General features: G+C 33.0%; 1 protein-coding gene across 18 annotated transcripts in view; it reads left to right on the plus strand.

Moving 5' to 3' along the window:
* The window catches only part of camk2d1 (calcium/calmodulin-dependent protein kinase (CaM kinase) II delta 1), a 154,806-nt gene extending 139,259 nt beyond the window's left edge, over positions 1–15,547 (plus strand). For 8 of the 18 annotated variants that reach the window (XR_012382382.1, XR_012382381.1, XM_068222230.1 and 5 more), the window contains 5 exons: positions 1,695–1,994; positions 9,426–9,501; positions 9,602–9,696; positions 11,882–12,115; positions 13,951–15,547. Coding sequence is in view for 12 of the 18 variants with exons in the window: in XM_068222230.1 (XP_068078331.1) it covers positions 1,695–1,994; positions 9,426–9,501; positions 9,602–9,696; positions 11,882–12,114 (704 nt within the window). In the remaining 6 variants the exon portion in view is untranslated. The remainder of the gene's footprint in view (positions 1–1,694; positions 1,995–9,425; positions 9,502–9,601; positions 9,697–11,881; positions 12,116–13,950) is intronic. The other 10 variants (XR_012382377.1, XR_012382379.1, XR_012382378.1 and 7 more) reach the window with 2 other exon arrangements.
* The last annotated feature ends 2,439 nt before the right edge of the window (positions 15,548–17,986 follow it).

A 17,986-nucleotide genomic window follows, 5' to 3' on the forward strand; every position in this document is an offset into this window, starting at 1 on the left:
ACTTTCAGTTCCTATTTTTATTTATTTATTTTTATTCTAATTTTTTTGGAGCTTTTAAAATGAACAATATTTGTCATGTGGTTCCAAAACTTTGTTTCTTTATTCTGTCAAACAATAAAGAAGGCATATCGAAGAAAGCTGAAAGCCTGTAACCATTGACTTTCAAAATAGGCAAAACAAACACGATGTAAGTAAATGGTTACAGGTTTCAAGCTTTCTTCCAAATATCTTTAACAGAAGAAAGTCAAACAGGTTTGGAACAAATGAGTGGTCATTAAATGATGACAGAAGCTTGATTTTTGGGTAAACTATCCCTTCAAAAGACAAAATGGTGCAAAATGGTGTATTAGGGAGTAATGAATCATGTAATACCTGTGTATGTGTCATATTTCACCTTAAAGGTGTAGTATGTAAGTTTTATACCCAGTGGTTGAACTAGTTATTGCATTCCCGGATCAAAAATAAAAAAAAGCAAGCTTAGGTTGCCACATTGAGGACTAAAAGAAGCAAAGACGTTAAATTGTGTTCTACGCTGTAAAAAAAGAAATTAAAATTTTAGTTTTATAGTGGAGCTTGGGTGCCGGAAAAAAAAGAAAAATAACAGCCGTTAAATGAAAGGAATTTGCTATAAAATAACAGAGATTGAATTACAGAAATTTACCAGAAATTTAATGACATTTTTTTTTGCACCCCGGCTGTTTTTGTCCTTACAAACACCGAAAATTGATACAGTATATATATAGAAATGGCTTCTATTTCTCACAAATGAGCAACAGAAAACTGACAATGATCTCCTCAGGTGCACCTCATGTGCTTTATTTGGTGTTAAATGCTAATAATGTGAGTTTGAATGGATCACAATGTAACCTGCTCACCTAATGTTTATGTTTGTAATATTTATCTTATTTCTTAATTAATACCCTCATTAGAAACTCTGAATCTGCGTCTCATTTTTCGGAATCTGCTACTGTCCACCGGAGGTTGTATCTCGGTCATGAGCTCAAACTTTGGGAACTTTTCTGAATGAATAAATTAATCAAATGCACCACGTAATGCACATTTTCAAAGCAGAATATTTGACTTTATCATTGTTTTTCAGATAAGTATGTTCACTTGACATGTTTCTTAAATGTCTACAAACATATTATTGTATTTTTATGCTTTAGAAGAATCAAAAACTTACACACTGCACCTTTAAATATATGTTTAAATCGAATTTAATTAAAACGTCTTAAAAAGTTTTAGTCAACGCATACCCCTCTAAATAACAAAAAGTTACAGCATTCACTAATAATTTTTCAACAAATGTATGAAATGGACTGTAAAAAGTGTGTCAAGATGATGCAGTTATTTCTTACATATCATGACGTCAAAGCCTTGAAGATTTTTTTTCAGTTTTTGAAAAACGTGTTAATGAACTTGCTGAAGAGATAACAACAAGGGAGATGTTTCTGTGCCATTTGTCTTTCCTTTGCTGTTCATTTCATTCATGTCTTTGTTTTCAGGGAACGTCTTGCAAACAATTTGCAAATCTGTTATTCACATTTTATGTCATTTCTACTCATTTTTTTCCATTTTCTCCTGTTTTTAAAAACCCTTTCCTTGCTTTTCTATGTCTTTAATAATTTATCCATCCATCCACCCACCCATTCTGAGTTTGATGTTCTTCCCATATATACCCTTCACTTGGCCAGTGTACCGTCTGTCCTATACTCCTCATAGAATGTTCACACGTGAACAGTCTCATTCCCAGCAGTCTTGTTCTTCCGCCGCCTCCTCTGTCTCCTCTTGCTGGTATCTCCCTAACATGTGGCCTCAAGAAGACTGCTGTAACCGCATTCTCAAAGCCCTCCTGGCATTCTACCTGCTAGTTTTCCTATTTGCCTTTTTGGCCTTCCTCTACATCAACTCAACAGCCTATTGTGGCCAGTCTATTAATCCCAAGACTGCTTCCAAATGGTCTCAACTAAACCAGAGCCACATCAACATTCAGTGTAAGTGACAGGGGAGGAAGACAGCAAGTCAACACACAGTGTTCTTTAGAGGAAAGCTCCACTTTTTTTCTTTTTTTTTTTGAAAATAGGCTCATTTTACTAGTCAAAAAACTGTTAAATGGTTGATTTTGTCCAATTTTAAATACATTCACCCAATCTCTAGATTTAGCGGGAGCACTATTATCTTAGACCACAGGATAAAGTCAACAAACAGAAGTTAAGATTGTCATTTTTTTTTGGTATTGTGACATACATTTATTTAAAACTGTCCAGAAATTAGATTAAAAGGGTGGTGCATGACTTCGTTCTTTAGGATCTGATTGGATTGTTAAAAGACACGCATTGCTAAGTGCACAGATACATAATTTATAACAAGAACTACTATATACATATTAAATTACATTTTGATTTCATGACAACATTAAATCTTGACTTTCTTCTCATTACATTTTTCACTAATTTTTTATTACATTTCACAAGTTTTCCAAGACATTAAGACTTTCTAAGACATTAAGATTATGCTAAACTAAGCTAAAAATGCTCACTACATCCAGATTGGCTAAATGGATTCAAAAATGGAAAAGTTCTACACTTTACTGAGCCTATTTCCAGAAAAAAAGTGGAGTGTTCTTTTAAACTGTTGCTGGAACAGTAGTTTGCATGATTGCAAATGAGTAAAAATGACTTCTTACATATACTCAGTTTTTTTTTTTTTTTTTTTTGAATATGCACTCGCAAGCTCAGCTGTTGTTGCTTGTGCCAAGTAATTTGTTAATTTTAGACATTGCCATCTGTTTATCAAAATGTAAAATATTTTTTATAATGTTTTTGGAGTCCCTGATGAGAAAATGAATGACAAAACTACTTTCTGGAACCAAGTCAGCTGGGTATCACTATGTTTATTAAAGCAGACTTCATTGAGGGTGGGGCTACCCAACAGTTAACAATGAAACCAGTATGTCATCTGTCACTTGCTCACTTTAATGGTGCTCTGCAGAAGCTAAAACTATTTAACTGCTGACTAGAAATACTTATATTTCGAAAATTATATTTAGAAATGCATTAAAAGTAAACTTGACACTGACAGAAAAGTCTCAGTATGTACACATCGGTCAAAATGTTTGGGGTCAGTTTTTTTTTTTCATTATTTTTTTTAAAGAAAATGATTCTGTTCATCAAGGCGGCATATATTAGATGTAAAAAAAATGTTTAGTTGTTAAATATGGATAAAAATGTTAAATAACTGTTTTCTTATTGTATGTTGTTCATTCATTCATTCGTTTTCTTGTTGGCTTAGTCCCATTATTAATCCGGGGTCGCCACAGCGGAATGAACCGCCAACTTATCCAGCAAGTTTTTACACAGCGGATGTCCTTCCAGCCGCAACCCATCTCTGGGAATTGTATGCAGTTTAAAATGAAATTATTTATCCAATCATTGCTTTTATTATTATTACCATTAATAAAAAATAATTATAATACTAATATAAATAACAATAATAAAAATTATTAGAGTGATTTATGAAGGATTATGTGACTCTGAAGACTAGACTAATGAGGCTGAAAATTCATCATTAAAATGACTAGAATAAGTGATAAAATTAAATGATAAACTCTATGATCGGTTATTTTATCGTAGAATAACATTTCACAAGTTGTACTGTATTTTTGATTAAATTAATGCAGCCTTGGTGAGCAGGAGAAGCCTTTTTTTAATATTTAAAAATCCTACTGACCCCAAAGGTTTGACCGGTAGTTTAATTATATATTCTAAATATACTTGGCTCATAGATCTATTCAATTTAATTTTCACACAAAAGTCAGAGGTGAAGTTAAAATAGTCTTAGACTAAACTGCATGTTTGAAATTTATAACTTTAAATAATATTTTAAAACCAACAATTGACTAAGATGCATGTGTGTTCACTACTGTGTCAGGCCTGTAGCCAGCCTGGTGAAAGGGGGGGTTGTTTTTTTCTCAAAAAGTGGACTTTTTTGCTATTAATTTCTATTTAATTATGAGGTTTAAAACTCCATTTAGTGACATTTTAAGCACTATTTTTAGCTGTCAGTTAGCTTGTCGGGTGTTAAGTTTTTGATGTACCTAAAATATTTCCTTAAGCGTTATAATGAAGAAATATGAAAAAAAAACATATTTTAAATGCAAAGTTATTACAGGTTATTCATAAATTATTAAACAAAATGGAACCTGTTGTTTTTTATTAGACAAATAACAAAGTGACCAGCACAATTAAAAATAATTGAACAATTGAATTAAAAACTAATTAAAACATGATAATAATAATAATAATGTAGAGCTTCACAATTTTTTTAGCCTAACTTAAAAAATGTGAAAATTCATAGATAACAATAACAGCCTAATTAAAATTAGCTTTATTTGGGGTTGCTTTTGGTGTTTCAGACCTTTTCATTGGGCATTTTTTTCTTTCATGAATAAGGTCCAAGATTTATAATAAAAGTTAGGCTACTTTATTCATTTATTCATTTTTTTGTCGGCTTAGTCCCTTTATTAATCAAGGGTCGCCACAGCGGAATGAACCGCCAACTTATCCAGCACATTTTTACGCAGTGGGTGCCCTTCCGGCCGCAACCCATCTCTAGGAAACATCCACACACACATTCACACACACTACGGCCTATTTAGCCTACCCAATTCACCTGTACCACATGTCTTTGGACTGTGGGGGAAACACGAGCACCCGGAGGAAACCCACGCAGGGAGAACAAACATGCAAACACCTCACAGGAACGCCAGCTGAGCCGAGGATCGAACCAGCGACCTTCTTGCTTCTTTTTTTATTTATTTATTTATTTTTTTTCTGTTTAACAGCAGTAGGTCAATAGCAAACCTTGACTTCACTTACATCATATTCTTGCGAACCACCCAAACCCCCCTGGCTACGGGCCTGTGTGTGCACACTTGGAAAAGTTAAATAGTCCAAGTTTTGAGTATGGGACGTTGTACATTGCCACATCTTTTTCAACTTTTCTTCTTTCACAAACTATTTGTTTACTACAAGTTTTACACACTAAAAATTTTGTACAGTTGAGTAAAAAAAAAAAATAGTATGGCCTGCTTGTGCAAATTTATCAAATGAAATGAGTGTACTTAACTCAAAATTTACTAAAAGTTAATTCTACTCATTTAAAATAAGTTTTGAACTCAGTGGTGAAGGTAATGAGGTAATTAAAAATTGTTAAATACATTTTTTCACAAAACAGTATTTTTCACAAATGGTTTGCAATCAGTTTCCTCAAACAATTTGAGTTGCCTTAACTTATTTGGTTTTACAGTACCAAGTTTGTTTGAGTTGTCCATTTATTGGGTTCTATTGTGCTCAAAATGCTTAGTTTCAACTTAATTTGTTTAAATTCAGCACAAAAAAATAGTTTACAACCACTTAACATAAAAGGAATTATCTTTGAATCATTTAATTTCACGTTATATGTTATCATTACCTTCTTTGTACAGTTTTTATCTGCAATTCCAGTAGCTGTTTTCCAAATCACCCGCTCTCAATTAAAATGATTGACTTCCAGTTCTCTGGAGCTTTAAGTGAGCACCCATACCATGACGAAATATAATTTATGAGGATTTACTAGCTTGGTTGGACATGGTGAGCATATTTGTAAATAAGCTTACTATACTCTAATGATGTTTTCAGAGCTTGGAGTTGGATACAATCCAGCGAGTGTATTTGGTGCTGTCATTTCATCAGTGTCACCAAAGCACTGAGGCATCTCTGCAAACATCTGGGGTTGTTGCTTTATTTAATTTTGAACTGTCTCTTGAGGTTCTGGTGTTTAATAAGACATTTAAGACTACCGTGGACCTTTAGTGCTCTCTAGTGGCAATAAAAGCAACTCCACTAAAACAAAAATCACAATTTTTAAAGAGAGGTGTCATGCACATTCATGATGTAACTGGAATATTAGCATCCTAACACAGCAAATGCACTACAGAAACTATTAAAATCCATAAAATCACCATATAAATGTAATAAATGAATGAATAACTCTTGAAAATGACATCAATACTGATGACACTTTCCTATAACCTACGAGTTAAATACTCAATTTTTGCTTGTTAACAAATAATGTTTTGCTATCAAATGGTGTTGTTAAAACATAAGAATAAAAGCCTAATTCATAATTACTCGCTGGTAATACTGTCTGCAACAGTACAGTATAATCACAATTGCTTAGAGAGTAGCTCACAGCTTTAATAAGCATAAATCTGTTCTAAAATGCCAGCATCGCAATTTATTGGCAGTCAGTGGGAAAGCTGAAAACATGCCATATGGTGCCTGTTTATCCCACGTGAGATGCTGTGGCCTTGGATGAGTTTGCTTGTGTGTAGATTTACTCATGCAGGTGCACATCTTCACAAATTCTGCATATTGTTCACATATTTATGGCAGACACTTGACTGAAAACAAAACAGCAAGTACTTCAGAGGTAGGCATATGCGGTTTTGAGCTGATAAAAATGAGGGCAGGTGCTTGTTATTCATTTTATTAACATACATTTTAACGATAACATTCATAAAGCACACAAAATCATTTGTATTTGGCACAAAAGGAAAAATTCGATACATCTCTCAACACTTTTAGAATCCAATTGTTGCACATTTCTGCTGTGTGATTGGCTTTTGGATCAAAATAGAGTAAAAAGTCCAGAGCTTATAATTGTTTTTGACATAAATTGTATCGCGATTAGATATAATATTGTTTATTGGTCCTATATGGAAGCATTAAAAGTGCCCTAAATCATGAAGTATCTGGGAGCTAAATTGTTGTGAGCTTTACAAATAAGAGTTTTGATATCATACTGGCAGCCGGAGAAATATTTTGAAACTGATTGGATGTCATGTTGACTGTATAGGATTTGTGTTATGTGGCAACCCATGAGTAAATGTTCAGCTGTGTTTTGGACCTTTTAAAGTTGTGAAAAAGAAACTGAGAGAAGTAACACATGCGCAGTTTATAAACTAAAAGGCTTATAAACTTTTTCCTGAAAAAAAGGTTTCACTTTTATCAAAATGGCAATCTGATAGAGTTCATACACGTTTAATATCAGAGGTGATATAGGGGTTTAAAATGGGGTCATTGGATGTTCTTTTGGCCCAAATTGGATCTTTTGGGTTTTGTGGACAGATTTATCTTTTTTTTTTTTGTTCTGGATAAAGATGATGTGTGTAGTGAATCCAGGAACATGTTGCACTTGGTAAAATCAGATTCGCCATTGTAATACAAAGTTTTTCATTGTGTAATGCAATAGTTCATGGTATTACATTGAAAGTTATTGTCGTTCCATAAATCTGCAAGAAATAACATATAAAAGTGCTTGCTTCAGTTATGTAACCCTTAAATATATATATATATATATATATATATATATATATATATATATATATATATATATATATATATATATATATATATATATATATATAAATATATATATATATATATATATTTTTTTTTTTTTTTTAATATATACATATGGTATACTATGCTATACTACACACACACAAAAAAAAATTATGAATATTTGTATCCATTTCTCAGTGAATATAGGCAATGTATTTTGGTGCATTTAATCAAAACAGATTTGTTAAACAGATATGTTTATTAAAATAACATTTTAGTCATCAAACATATTTCGAAATTGAAAGATAATACAATTAAATGAAAACAAAATATTGTATAATATATATATATATATATATATATATATATATATATATATATATATATATATATATATGGGCAAAGCAGTGGCGCAGTAGGTAGTGCTGTCGCCTCACAGCAAGAAGGTCGCTGGTTCGAGCCTCTGCTCAGTTGGTGTTTCTGTGTGGAGTTTGCATGTTCTCCCTGCGTTCGTGTGGGTTTCCTCGGGGTACTCCGGTTTCCTCCAAAGACATGCAGTACAGTTTAGTATTTTTCTATAACATACATTTGGCTGTACTAGGTTTTGGTGTATTATCGTAAGTTATTTTGTTAGATAAGCTCCAGATTTGGCTTCAGTACTGACTAATCTAATGCATATGCACAAATATAATATTGTAGATTTTTTTCTATTAAAAATATTCATTTAAAAGAGAGATTTGTGAGAGGTGTACGTACATATGCTGCATGAGCGTTGTACACACACACACATATACTGTACAAATTTTGTTTGTAAATTTTTGTATAAACAGTTTTTTACAAACAAATTTTAAATGTCTAATTGAAAGATTAATCCATCAAATGCAATCATCCAATGTATTGAAATATTATTAATAATTTGTATTCTTCCGTGGTCGTCTCTGCTAAACAGGACATTATTTACTCTTATTAACTATTAACTTTTATTAACTATTATTATTCATTTTAATTTAATAAATGTCGACAAACTCTTAAAACTGATCAGAGATCAGGTAAAAGCTAGAGAAATAGCTCAGTGATCCACTTGCTTGCTCTGTGGAAGCTGTAGGAAAAATCATGACTTTTAAGCTTGAGATTCTGTGATGGTACACATATGCAGCACATTGTGAAGTTGTTCATTCTCCACAGTTGTTTTTAAAGTTTTTTTGAAAGCTGTTGTAGTATCGCACATGTCATCATCAGAATGCTCTTTTTCCCCAAGCAGCTCCACAACAGACTAGCTACTCTAGTCTAAAACAAAATAAAAAGGCTGTTTTCAAGCTTAAAGGACGTTAGATTGAAAGTAATGTTGTAAATTCAAACTAACATGTAGTATGTTTTTCATTTGATTATAAAATTAAATATAGAACCATTGTATTATTTAATAGCGTATTATTTTTCAGATCATTGCACACTGTAAAGAAGCATCTTATTGTACCTCTGATTCGCACTACATGCTGAGAAACACAATTACCCACACTTTTTATATAATTCTTTGAACTACATTTAAAAATAATTTTATTTTTGGACACAAGTCTCTGGATGAATTTTATTTATACGGTGGGAAATAGGTGACAGTGCATGTGTATTAGACTGGTTTGATGTCGGATATATTTATTTAGAAAAGCACGTTTTTAAAAACATCCAGCTTCATTCATTTTAATAACCACAGCATTTATCCTATATTCTAAGCTTCTGAAATAACACAAGCAGTGTTTAGAAAACAAGTGGCCATGGTTTATGTCAGATAAAATGTAATGTCTTATGAAGTAATTTCTCTCTCTTTATCTCTTTCTTTCTAGTTCTACTCTTCTCTTCTTTTACTTGTCTCTAATCTCTCTTTTTTCTATCAGTTCTCTAAATGAATATCATTTAATTATAACTCTCATTGTATTTATAGCTTATTACTGTAAAATGTCTTCTGTACTGTTGCTCTGCTGCAGAATTCTTACTACACTGTTAATAGTTTTAAAAATCATTTTTCCCCTTTTCCATGTGTTTCAGCACGGAAACAGGAGATCATTAAAGTAACAGAGCTGCTGATTGAAGCCATTAACAATGGAGAATTTGAAGCGTACACGTGAGTTAATTTATTTTTCATTCTTTTGGCTTAATTTGTTTAGGTTGTCTAGTCATGTCTGCTTTTAAATATATTTTTACATGTATATTGTGCTCCACAGGAAAATTTGTGACCCTGGACTGACGTCTTTTGAGCCTGAAGCTTTGGGAAACCTTGTGGAAGGGACAGATTTCCATAGGTTCTACTTTGAAAACTGTAAGACATCATGTTATATCATAAAGAAATGACAGAGTTTTAAGCTAAGTGAAAATATGTCAGCATTTACACCATTATTTATTGACTCCATGGAACACACAAGCAGATGTTCAAATGTTGGCCTTTTTTTATCAAAGTTAAAGAAATAATTTCTAGCCCATATGATTTGTGAACCATGTCTTCTTAAACCATTAAAGTCAACACAGGCTCATTCTGAAAACGTAGCCCTATATACATTTCTGGACATCGCAAATTATGTAGCCAGAAGTACGTATGGCTGCATTTAATTTTTAAAATCAATGTAGCTATGATGCCGTTCCTTTTTGCGCTTACCCGCTGGCACCTTACCTCCATATGGACCGCTTTTCCTCTGTTACCAGTTTATCCAGTTAGCTCCCCATGTACATTGGTGGACTTGAGGCGCAGAGAGGAGTTGACTACGACAAAGGGGTTCAAGTCTGGTGAGGAATGGTTCCAGAAAGCGGGTTCAACAAAAACAGAAGCCAAAAAATAAAATAAACATGTAAATAACCGGGTAAGAATCTGGTCAGAGCTGATAATGTGGTAAATATTTGGCAAGGGTTTTTCATTTTCTGGACAGCTTTTTTAAATTGTCGGTTGGGTTTAGAGAAGTGTGTGGGTGTATCAATCGGTGCTTTTGAAAACACTTGTTGGATTTAGGGAAGGAGAAATGTGGGTCAGTCAATCGGTCAGTCAGTCAAACAGTCCGTCGACAGCGGCAAGAGAAATTTGAGATCTCAAAAAGTATACACAGCAGCCTCTGGGGGATTGGCGAAAACAAATATCGCAAAAAAACATACCTCCTTGGACATATTTGGTGGTCTCCAGAAATGTATGTAGAGGTAAAAAAATTCAGAATGAGCCTGGGTTGATTAAATTATTTATTCATTAAAATAACAATTTACTGTGTTCATATAAAACTTGCAGAAAAATATATAAAAATGCACTCAGAATCGGCTTGTTACTTTCGCAAATACTTACTAATAAATGGCAAGTAACATTAAATAAAATAAGTAGAGTCTGAAATAATATATTCTTGCAAACATACTCCAATAGTCCACGTTTAATACTACAGAAAATAATTTTCACAATGAAGTTGCGGTGTTCAATTAATGCATCAAAAGCAATTTTTGTCAAATCTATTTGTTGTCAACTCACCAATGAAAAGGATTATTTTGTTGCGCATAATGCTTGTATGGACATGCTCAAAACATTTTTAAAATCTTGTTTTGTCATTGTAGTTTTCAAATACCACACTTTATTTTCTTGTGCAGTCTTATGCTGCGTCTCAATTCGCATACTTGTACTACTCCCTATATATATATATAACTTATTACTTTGTGAAGGAAATGTACATACTGTTTAACAAAAGAGTATGAAAGCTTTGGGACATACTACTTTTTCGTTAACAGATCGTTATGTTGTTTAGTTACATCCCCTGTCAATCATCTTGACACATTCGCATATCTTTCATATTTGATTACCTACTTAAGTATTGAAGAAGTAATTGAAGAAGTAGCAGCAGGATAATCTGCCATTAACGAGTCTTTCATGCAGAGGAATCTCCTCAGATTTTTAGATAATTATGCATTCAGATGTTAATGTACAGACATATCTTAATATAAGTTCACATTTTTGCTGCAGATGAAATATAACACGGAAAATGCGGTTTAAATATGTTACAGTTGGCTAGATATTGAATAACAGTGATTCAAACAACTACCTAAACCTCCCTACATGGTTTGTCTCGACTGCCCCTGTGTTTGTAGTTTGCTTACACTTTTCACCGCGTTTGTAGTTCTAATTAATTTCACATCCAATGTGCAATGTACAGTGTGTATTAGCGGTTAGAGTATGAACACTTCTATACTTTGAGTTTTGACCGGAAATAGTAAATAATCCAAGAACCTTTGCCATACTGTTTTTTTTCAACATATTAAGGTTTGGGACATACTAATTTATTTTAGAATACTATTTAGGATGGATAGTATGCGAACTGGGTCACAGCATTAGTTTGGGAACTAATTTTCATAATCTTTTCTTAACCTTTCATAATCACTGCAAGTAAAACAAATATGCCCGTTTAATTAAGTTAGTGAATTGCATTAATATAATGTTTTGTTAATGCAAAAACAAAGCAAAAATATATTTCTGTCTTCTCTAGCTCTGTCTAAAGGCCACAAACCCATCCACACCATCTTGCTGAATCCTCATGTGCACCTGATTGGAGAAGACGCCGCGTGCATCGCTTACATAAGACTCACCCAGTACATGGATGTCAACAATATGCCTCGCACCATGCAGTCTGAGGAGACGCGTGTCTGGCATCGTCGTGACGGCAAGTGGCAGAACATCCACTTCCACCGATCTGGCTCACCAACTGTGCCCACCAAGTGAGGTCTGTCTTTGTGCATGTGCTGTAAATAGATTTAAACACAAACAGGCGAATCTGCCTGCATTTATTTAAACTTTAGAACATACCTATATTGTACTTACTACATTGTCCAGTAAATACTAACAGTTTGAGTTCCTTTTGAAACAAATTATGTTTAGAGGGGTAGATTAGCTATAAAAAAAATTTATCATAGTGTATAATTTGTAAACTAATACACATTCATGTTACAGCATCATATGTAATACTCCATAACAAAAGCACTGCAAAAAAAAAAAAAATCTTGATCATTTTAGTGTCTAGTTACTTTTCATTCACCCTGAAAAAAACATATCTAATTATTTGTAGATGTGCTTTAAGTTGTTGTTTATTTTTATTGCACATTTATAATACATTTTACTACGAATCATGATTTAATTGTGAAAACATCCATAGGCACATTTCACACATAAATTTATGGTTTCACACTTACAGATATTTAAAGAATAAAGCATATTAGGCATGCTTTCCAGGGTGATAGCTCTGAGCTCGGTAAAGACACGCAACTTGTGTTATTCCATTTGTTTAAGTGAAGTGTCTAGCCAGGCCCCAGAAGGCTCCCCCTGTGTAGATAGTGTTGAAGAGGTGAGGTGTAATGAAAGTAGGACGAGTTTGGTATTCATGGGGTTTTGGTCTAATAAAGATTGGATAATATAATGATTGTCAATGAATTGTTAGAATTGCTAAAACATGTGCGCATGCTCCTCCTGAAATTTATCTATAAAACGTCACTATGTGCAAATGCACCGTAATATTTTAAGATTTTTAGAAATTTGGAATAGAAATTAGACATAAGCTCTAAGTAAGAAAAGCATTTTTTAAAGTGTCTAGAAAATACCTGAAAAACATGTTTAATTTCACATTTGTTTAGGCCAACATTATATTCATACTAAACTATATTAGATTTTTGTGTTGGTGGTCAATTTTATTTATTTTTTTAATGCAAGAAAGCATTCATCTTTTTAGGATCCTTTACTAGGTATTTTTATTATCTGAACTACAATAATGTGTACAGTACTGAATTAATACATCACCAGACATATTTATCATTGAACTGACTTTGAAACAAGCTTTAAACAACATTTTTCATCACTGTACAGTTTAATAAAATTACTTTGCATTTTGCTGTTATTGGCGTTAACGTGCTACATTAACGCGAGACTCTTATTACGCGATAAAAAAATATCACTGTTAATCTATTCTCAAAGTTTGTTTGAGAGTTGGGTCCATTATACGCAAGCTATGATGACTTACACCTTGATGTTTTAGCGTGGATGTATACCTGACCGGTGAGCTGTCTGAGAAAAAGGTGCCCTTCTGAATCAAATAAGCAGAATGCCTGACTTTAACTGCAGTTCGACAGTTTCACTTTAACTCATGAATATTTCAATCATGCCGCCGTGACAAACTGGGGTATTAGACGCAAATAAGGAGTAAGGACTGGTGAGAGTAATGCGCATCTCCAGTTTCCAAAATGCATCACAAACTGCTTGAGAAACTCTTATATGATAATTGGTGATGAAAATAAATGATGTTCAATAAGTTTTACTTGTGTTTACTAACTGTTTATTGTCATGTAGGACATTTTTTATTTTATTATTTAATACCATAACACTCTTAGTTCATAAAGTTCATAAAGATGCACATGGTAATTGTTGGATTCTTATAAGTTTTGCAGCAAATGACATAAAAACAGTCAAAATTCCTGTATTTCTGCAAATTAAACCCTTAAAAATGAATGATTTCCAACTTGATTAATGTCTAAAAATGTAAATACATTTGTGATGTCTTTTCTGTTTCAGTTAACACGGCCTCTTCTGTCAGCTGAGCTTCAACAAGTGTCTGTCCAACTCATAGTTTGCTCTTCTGAGTCTTGTTTACATTCACCGCTGGACTTCTAGAAAATAGAGAGCTGGAGAATCATTTCAGACCAGGATATGATATCTTTGTATGCCAGTACATTAACATGTATTGAGTATGCTGTTTACACAATATACTCATTTATGTGAAAAGCATGTTCTTTCTTAGTACTTTAATCTTTTTTAAAGGGTAAATTTTTGTATAACACAATATATATGGAGCCGTGTGTTAGTAATCTGTGGTGTTTGGGAGAAGGTACTGTATATCAGAAATGAATCATTCATGTTTTCTCTCTTTTAATGATTTTATTTGATTTAGTTGTTAATGACAGATCCCAAAAATAGCAGGTACGGTAGATAATTTGCTTTCCTAAAATCACAAATATGAGCTTGCTTGGTTTTCAGTGATGTACATTTTGTGAAATTATGTGAAGTGCTATCTCTGCTTTACACTTTGGAGTATTAATAGTTTATTGTTAGCACACTTAGAAAGCATTGTAACATTTAATCCATCAAAATTGGAAAAAGGGTCAGACTTTTATTTAGATTTTTTTCTTGCTCGTGAATTGTCATACAGACATGAACAAAAGGAAAAAAGATTGTAACAGCCCGCACTGTTCTTTTGAAATGCTCATTCTTTAAAAAATAGACACACACAAATGATTAGACATGTTTTCCTGCCTTTGTAATGAATTCTCTGACATTTTATTTTGCTGTTGTATCTTAATTATCTACATTCTCTAACGTGACTGCTAATGACTCAGTAGTTGTTTTTCTCTTGAGGAAAATCTGACAGGTTGTTTTTTCCAACTGAGATTTAATGAATAATGCATGACGTCCACTTTTATTCATCTTTCAAAACAGACATGACCACTACCATCTTTAATCAAGTTGGGAAAAAACATTGAAAGTTCTGCTCACATAATTTGCTACAAGTGCCCTCATACCACTGTGTACAACTCTATTTACAAAGACACATACCTACATTGCTCAGCATATATAAGTATACCCCTCACAAATCTTTTAATAGGAAGCTCTACAATATTATATTTGTGCATATACGCTAGATTAGTCAGTACTGAAGCCAAATCTGGAGCTTTTCAAACAAAATAACTTATGATAATGCGCCAAAAACTAGTACACCCACATTTATGTCATAGAAAAATACAAAATACACATTTTTAGAGGAAAAATGAAAAGATGCAAAAAAAAATTATGTTTAGTTTTTGCAATATTTATCTTGAATTTAATTTTATTATCTTTCAATTTCTAAATATGTTCTTTGACTAAAATAGTATTGCAATAAATATATGTGTTTGATAAATCTGTTTTGTTTAAATGCAGCAAAATGCATTGCCTATATTCACTGAGAAATGGATACAAGTATTCGTTTTCAAGATGAGGTGTACTAAATTATGCTGAGCACTGTATATACTCACTGTCATACTGTACCACTATATATCATTATAGCTTATATTGCCAGAGGACTTGGTTGATTTCTAAATGCAACATCTGATAATAAAATGTGTGAGATTTGCAACGTGTTGAAATTATTTGGATTTAATGTTTGTCAGCAATTCAGATGTCAATGAGAAAAGGTTAGTTAACCTTTGTTATAGTCTCATGATTGTAGTGTACTATTAGTAATAGGAACTAACACATGATTAATTACCGTATGTTGGATGTTGGTTAACGAAAGTGTAAAACACTGTAAAACATTTTTTTATCAAGTTTTTATTTTGTGATTAAGGCTGTTCACTCCATTGTGGAGACCCCTCATAAATAAGAGACTAGGTCGAAGGAAAATGAATTAATTAATTTTGGCATTTAACCCTGTTTTGCATTTTACTGCTTAGTAATAATTTCTCAATTGCATGTCAACCACAAATCAGCTTGATATGTGCAAATTGCTTTGTTATAAGTCAATAAGTCAAACCTAACAGTCCATAAAAATCAATTTTGTTCATTATTTATGATTATTATCAACAAGTTTTAATATATATGTAATAATACCGTTAGTTTCTTGCAGTTAGGCCACTTCAGAATGAAATCAATCATAGCAGGCTTTTTTTAAAGGCAAAATTTTTCAAAAATTATTGTGTACTGCAAAAATATGAGGACAAATATGGTTAAGATCTTACCTGTAGTAAGTCACTGAGGCCTCTGTGAATGTACTACACCCTTTAAAATAATAAAATACAGTAGGGTGAATTACTGTAAATATTTTTCAAATAAATTTGTGTACTGTAGAAATATGAGTAAAAATATGGGTAAAATCTCACCTGTAAACTGGCCTCTGTGAATGTACAACACCCTTTAAAATAATAAAATCACAGTAGGGTGATTTAATGTAAATATTTTTCATATACATTTGTGTACTGTATAAATATGTGTAAATATGGGTAAAATCCCACCTGTATTAAGTCAGTCTGGCCTCTTTGAATGTACAACACCATTTAAAACCATAAAATTACTGTAGGGTGAATTACTGTAAATATTTTTCAAATAAATTTGTGTACTGTAGAAATATGAGGGTAAATATGGGTAAAATCTCATCTGTAGTAAGTCACTGAGGCCTCTGTGAATGTACTACACCATTTAAAATCATGAAATTACAGTAGGATGAATTACTGTAAATATTTTTCAAATAAATTTGTGTACTGTACAAATATGAGTGAAAATATTGGTAAAATCTCACCTTTAGTATGCCAGACTGGCCGAGGCTAATGTACTAGAACCTTTAAAATCATAAAATTACAGTAGGATGAATTGCTGTAAAACATTTTCAAATGAATTGGTGTACTGTAGAAATATGAGAGTAAATATGGATAAAATCTCACCATACTGTACAAATATAAGTGAAAATATGGGTAAAATACCACCTGTAGTAAGTCAGTCTGGCCTCTGTGAATGTGCTACACCCTTTAAAATTATAAAATGACAGTAGTATGAATTACTGTAAAAAAAAGTTTAAATGAATTTGTGTACTGTAGAAATATGAGAGTGAACATGGGTAAAATCTCACCTGTAGTTAGTCATTGAGCCCTATGTGAATGTACTACACCCTTTAAAGTCACAAAATTACAGTAGGGTGATTTACTGTAAATATTTTTCAAATATATTTGTGTACTGTAGAAATATGAGTTAAATACATTATTTGGGTAAAATACCACCTGTAGTAAGTCAGTCTGGCCTCTATGCTAATGTACTACACCCTTTAAAATCATAAAATTATAGTAGGATGAATTACTGTAAAAATATTTGTGTACTATAGAACTATAGTAAGTCACTGAGGCCAAAAGAGGGCCAGCTGGGGCTACGAGGCCAAGTGAAAGTAGAAGCGGACACTAGTTTTAAACAAATAAGGGAAAGAAAACATATAGCCTTATAGGTTGGGTCTTTTGCTTATGATCACCCTTATGTTTCCCTTTTTATTGTTGGGCTGTTGCATAAAATAATAATGCAAGGCGCGTACTCAAGAGCTGTGTTGTCGTGCGCCTACTGAAGGGCAGGAGGGGGAAGGGGAGGGGAGGGGGGGTTGTCGCAGGGCACTTTTTATCATTTTGGAAGGGCACTTTCTATCCAAGATTAAAAAGGGCATGTGCACTGCACAGGTTGAGCCCTATGTGTGCACCTGCCTGGTGCGCTCACTGTGCTGGGTCCCTCCATTAGTGGCAAGACCACTCGATCCACAATGCCAACAGTTGGTCGGCAAGTAAATGAATATGATGAATGAGAACACACAGACACGATTAGCCCGGCCCAATAAAAGCCCTGGCACGCACTGGCCCGACAGTGGAAATGTGGCTATTTTGGTGAAATTTTGTGTGCTGTAACATTGTTATTTTTCTGATAGACCTGTTTTAATTTTTAAAACTGCCAGCTGTCAGACGACACCTGTTGGGTATCCTTCATTGACAAAGTTCTTTAGCATGTTATTGTCATTCACATGAACAGCTGAGAATCACCTTTTTTTTCT

The sequence above is a fragment of the Danio rerio genome, chromosome 7 (genome assembly GCF_049306965.1).
Source record: "Danio rerio strain Tuebingen ecotype United States chromosome 7, GRCz12tu, whole genome shotgun sequence".
Classification (NCBI taxonomy): Eukaryota; Metazoa; Chordata; class Actinopteri; order Cypriniformes; family Danionidae; genus Danio; species Danio rerio.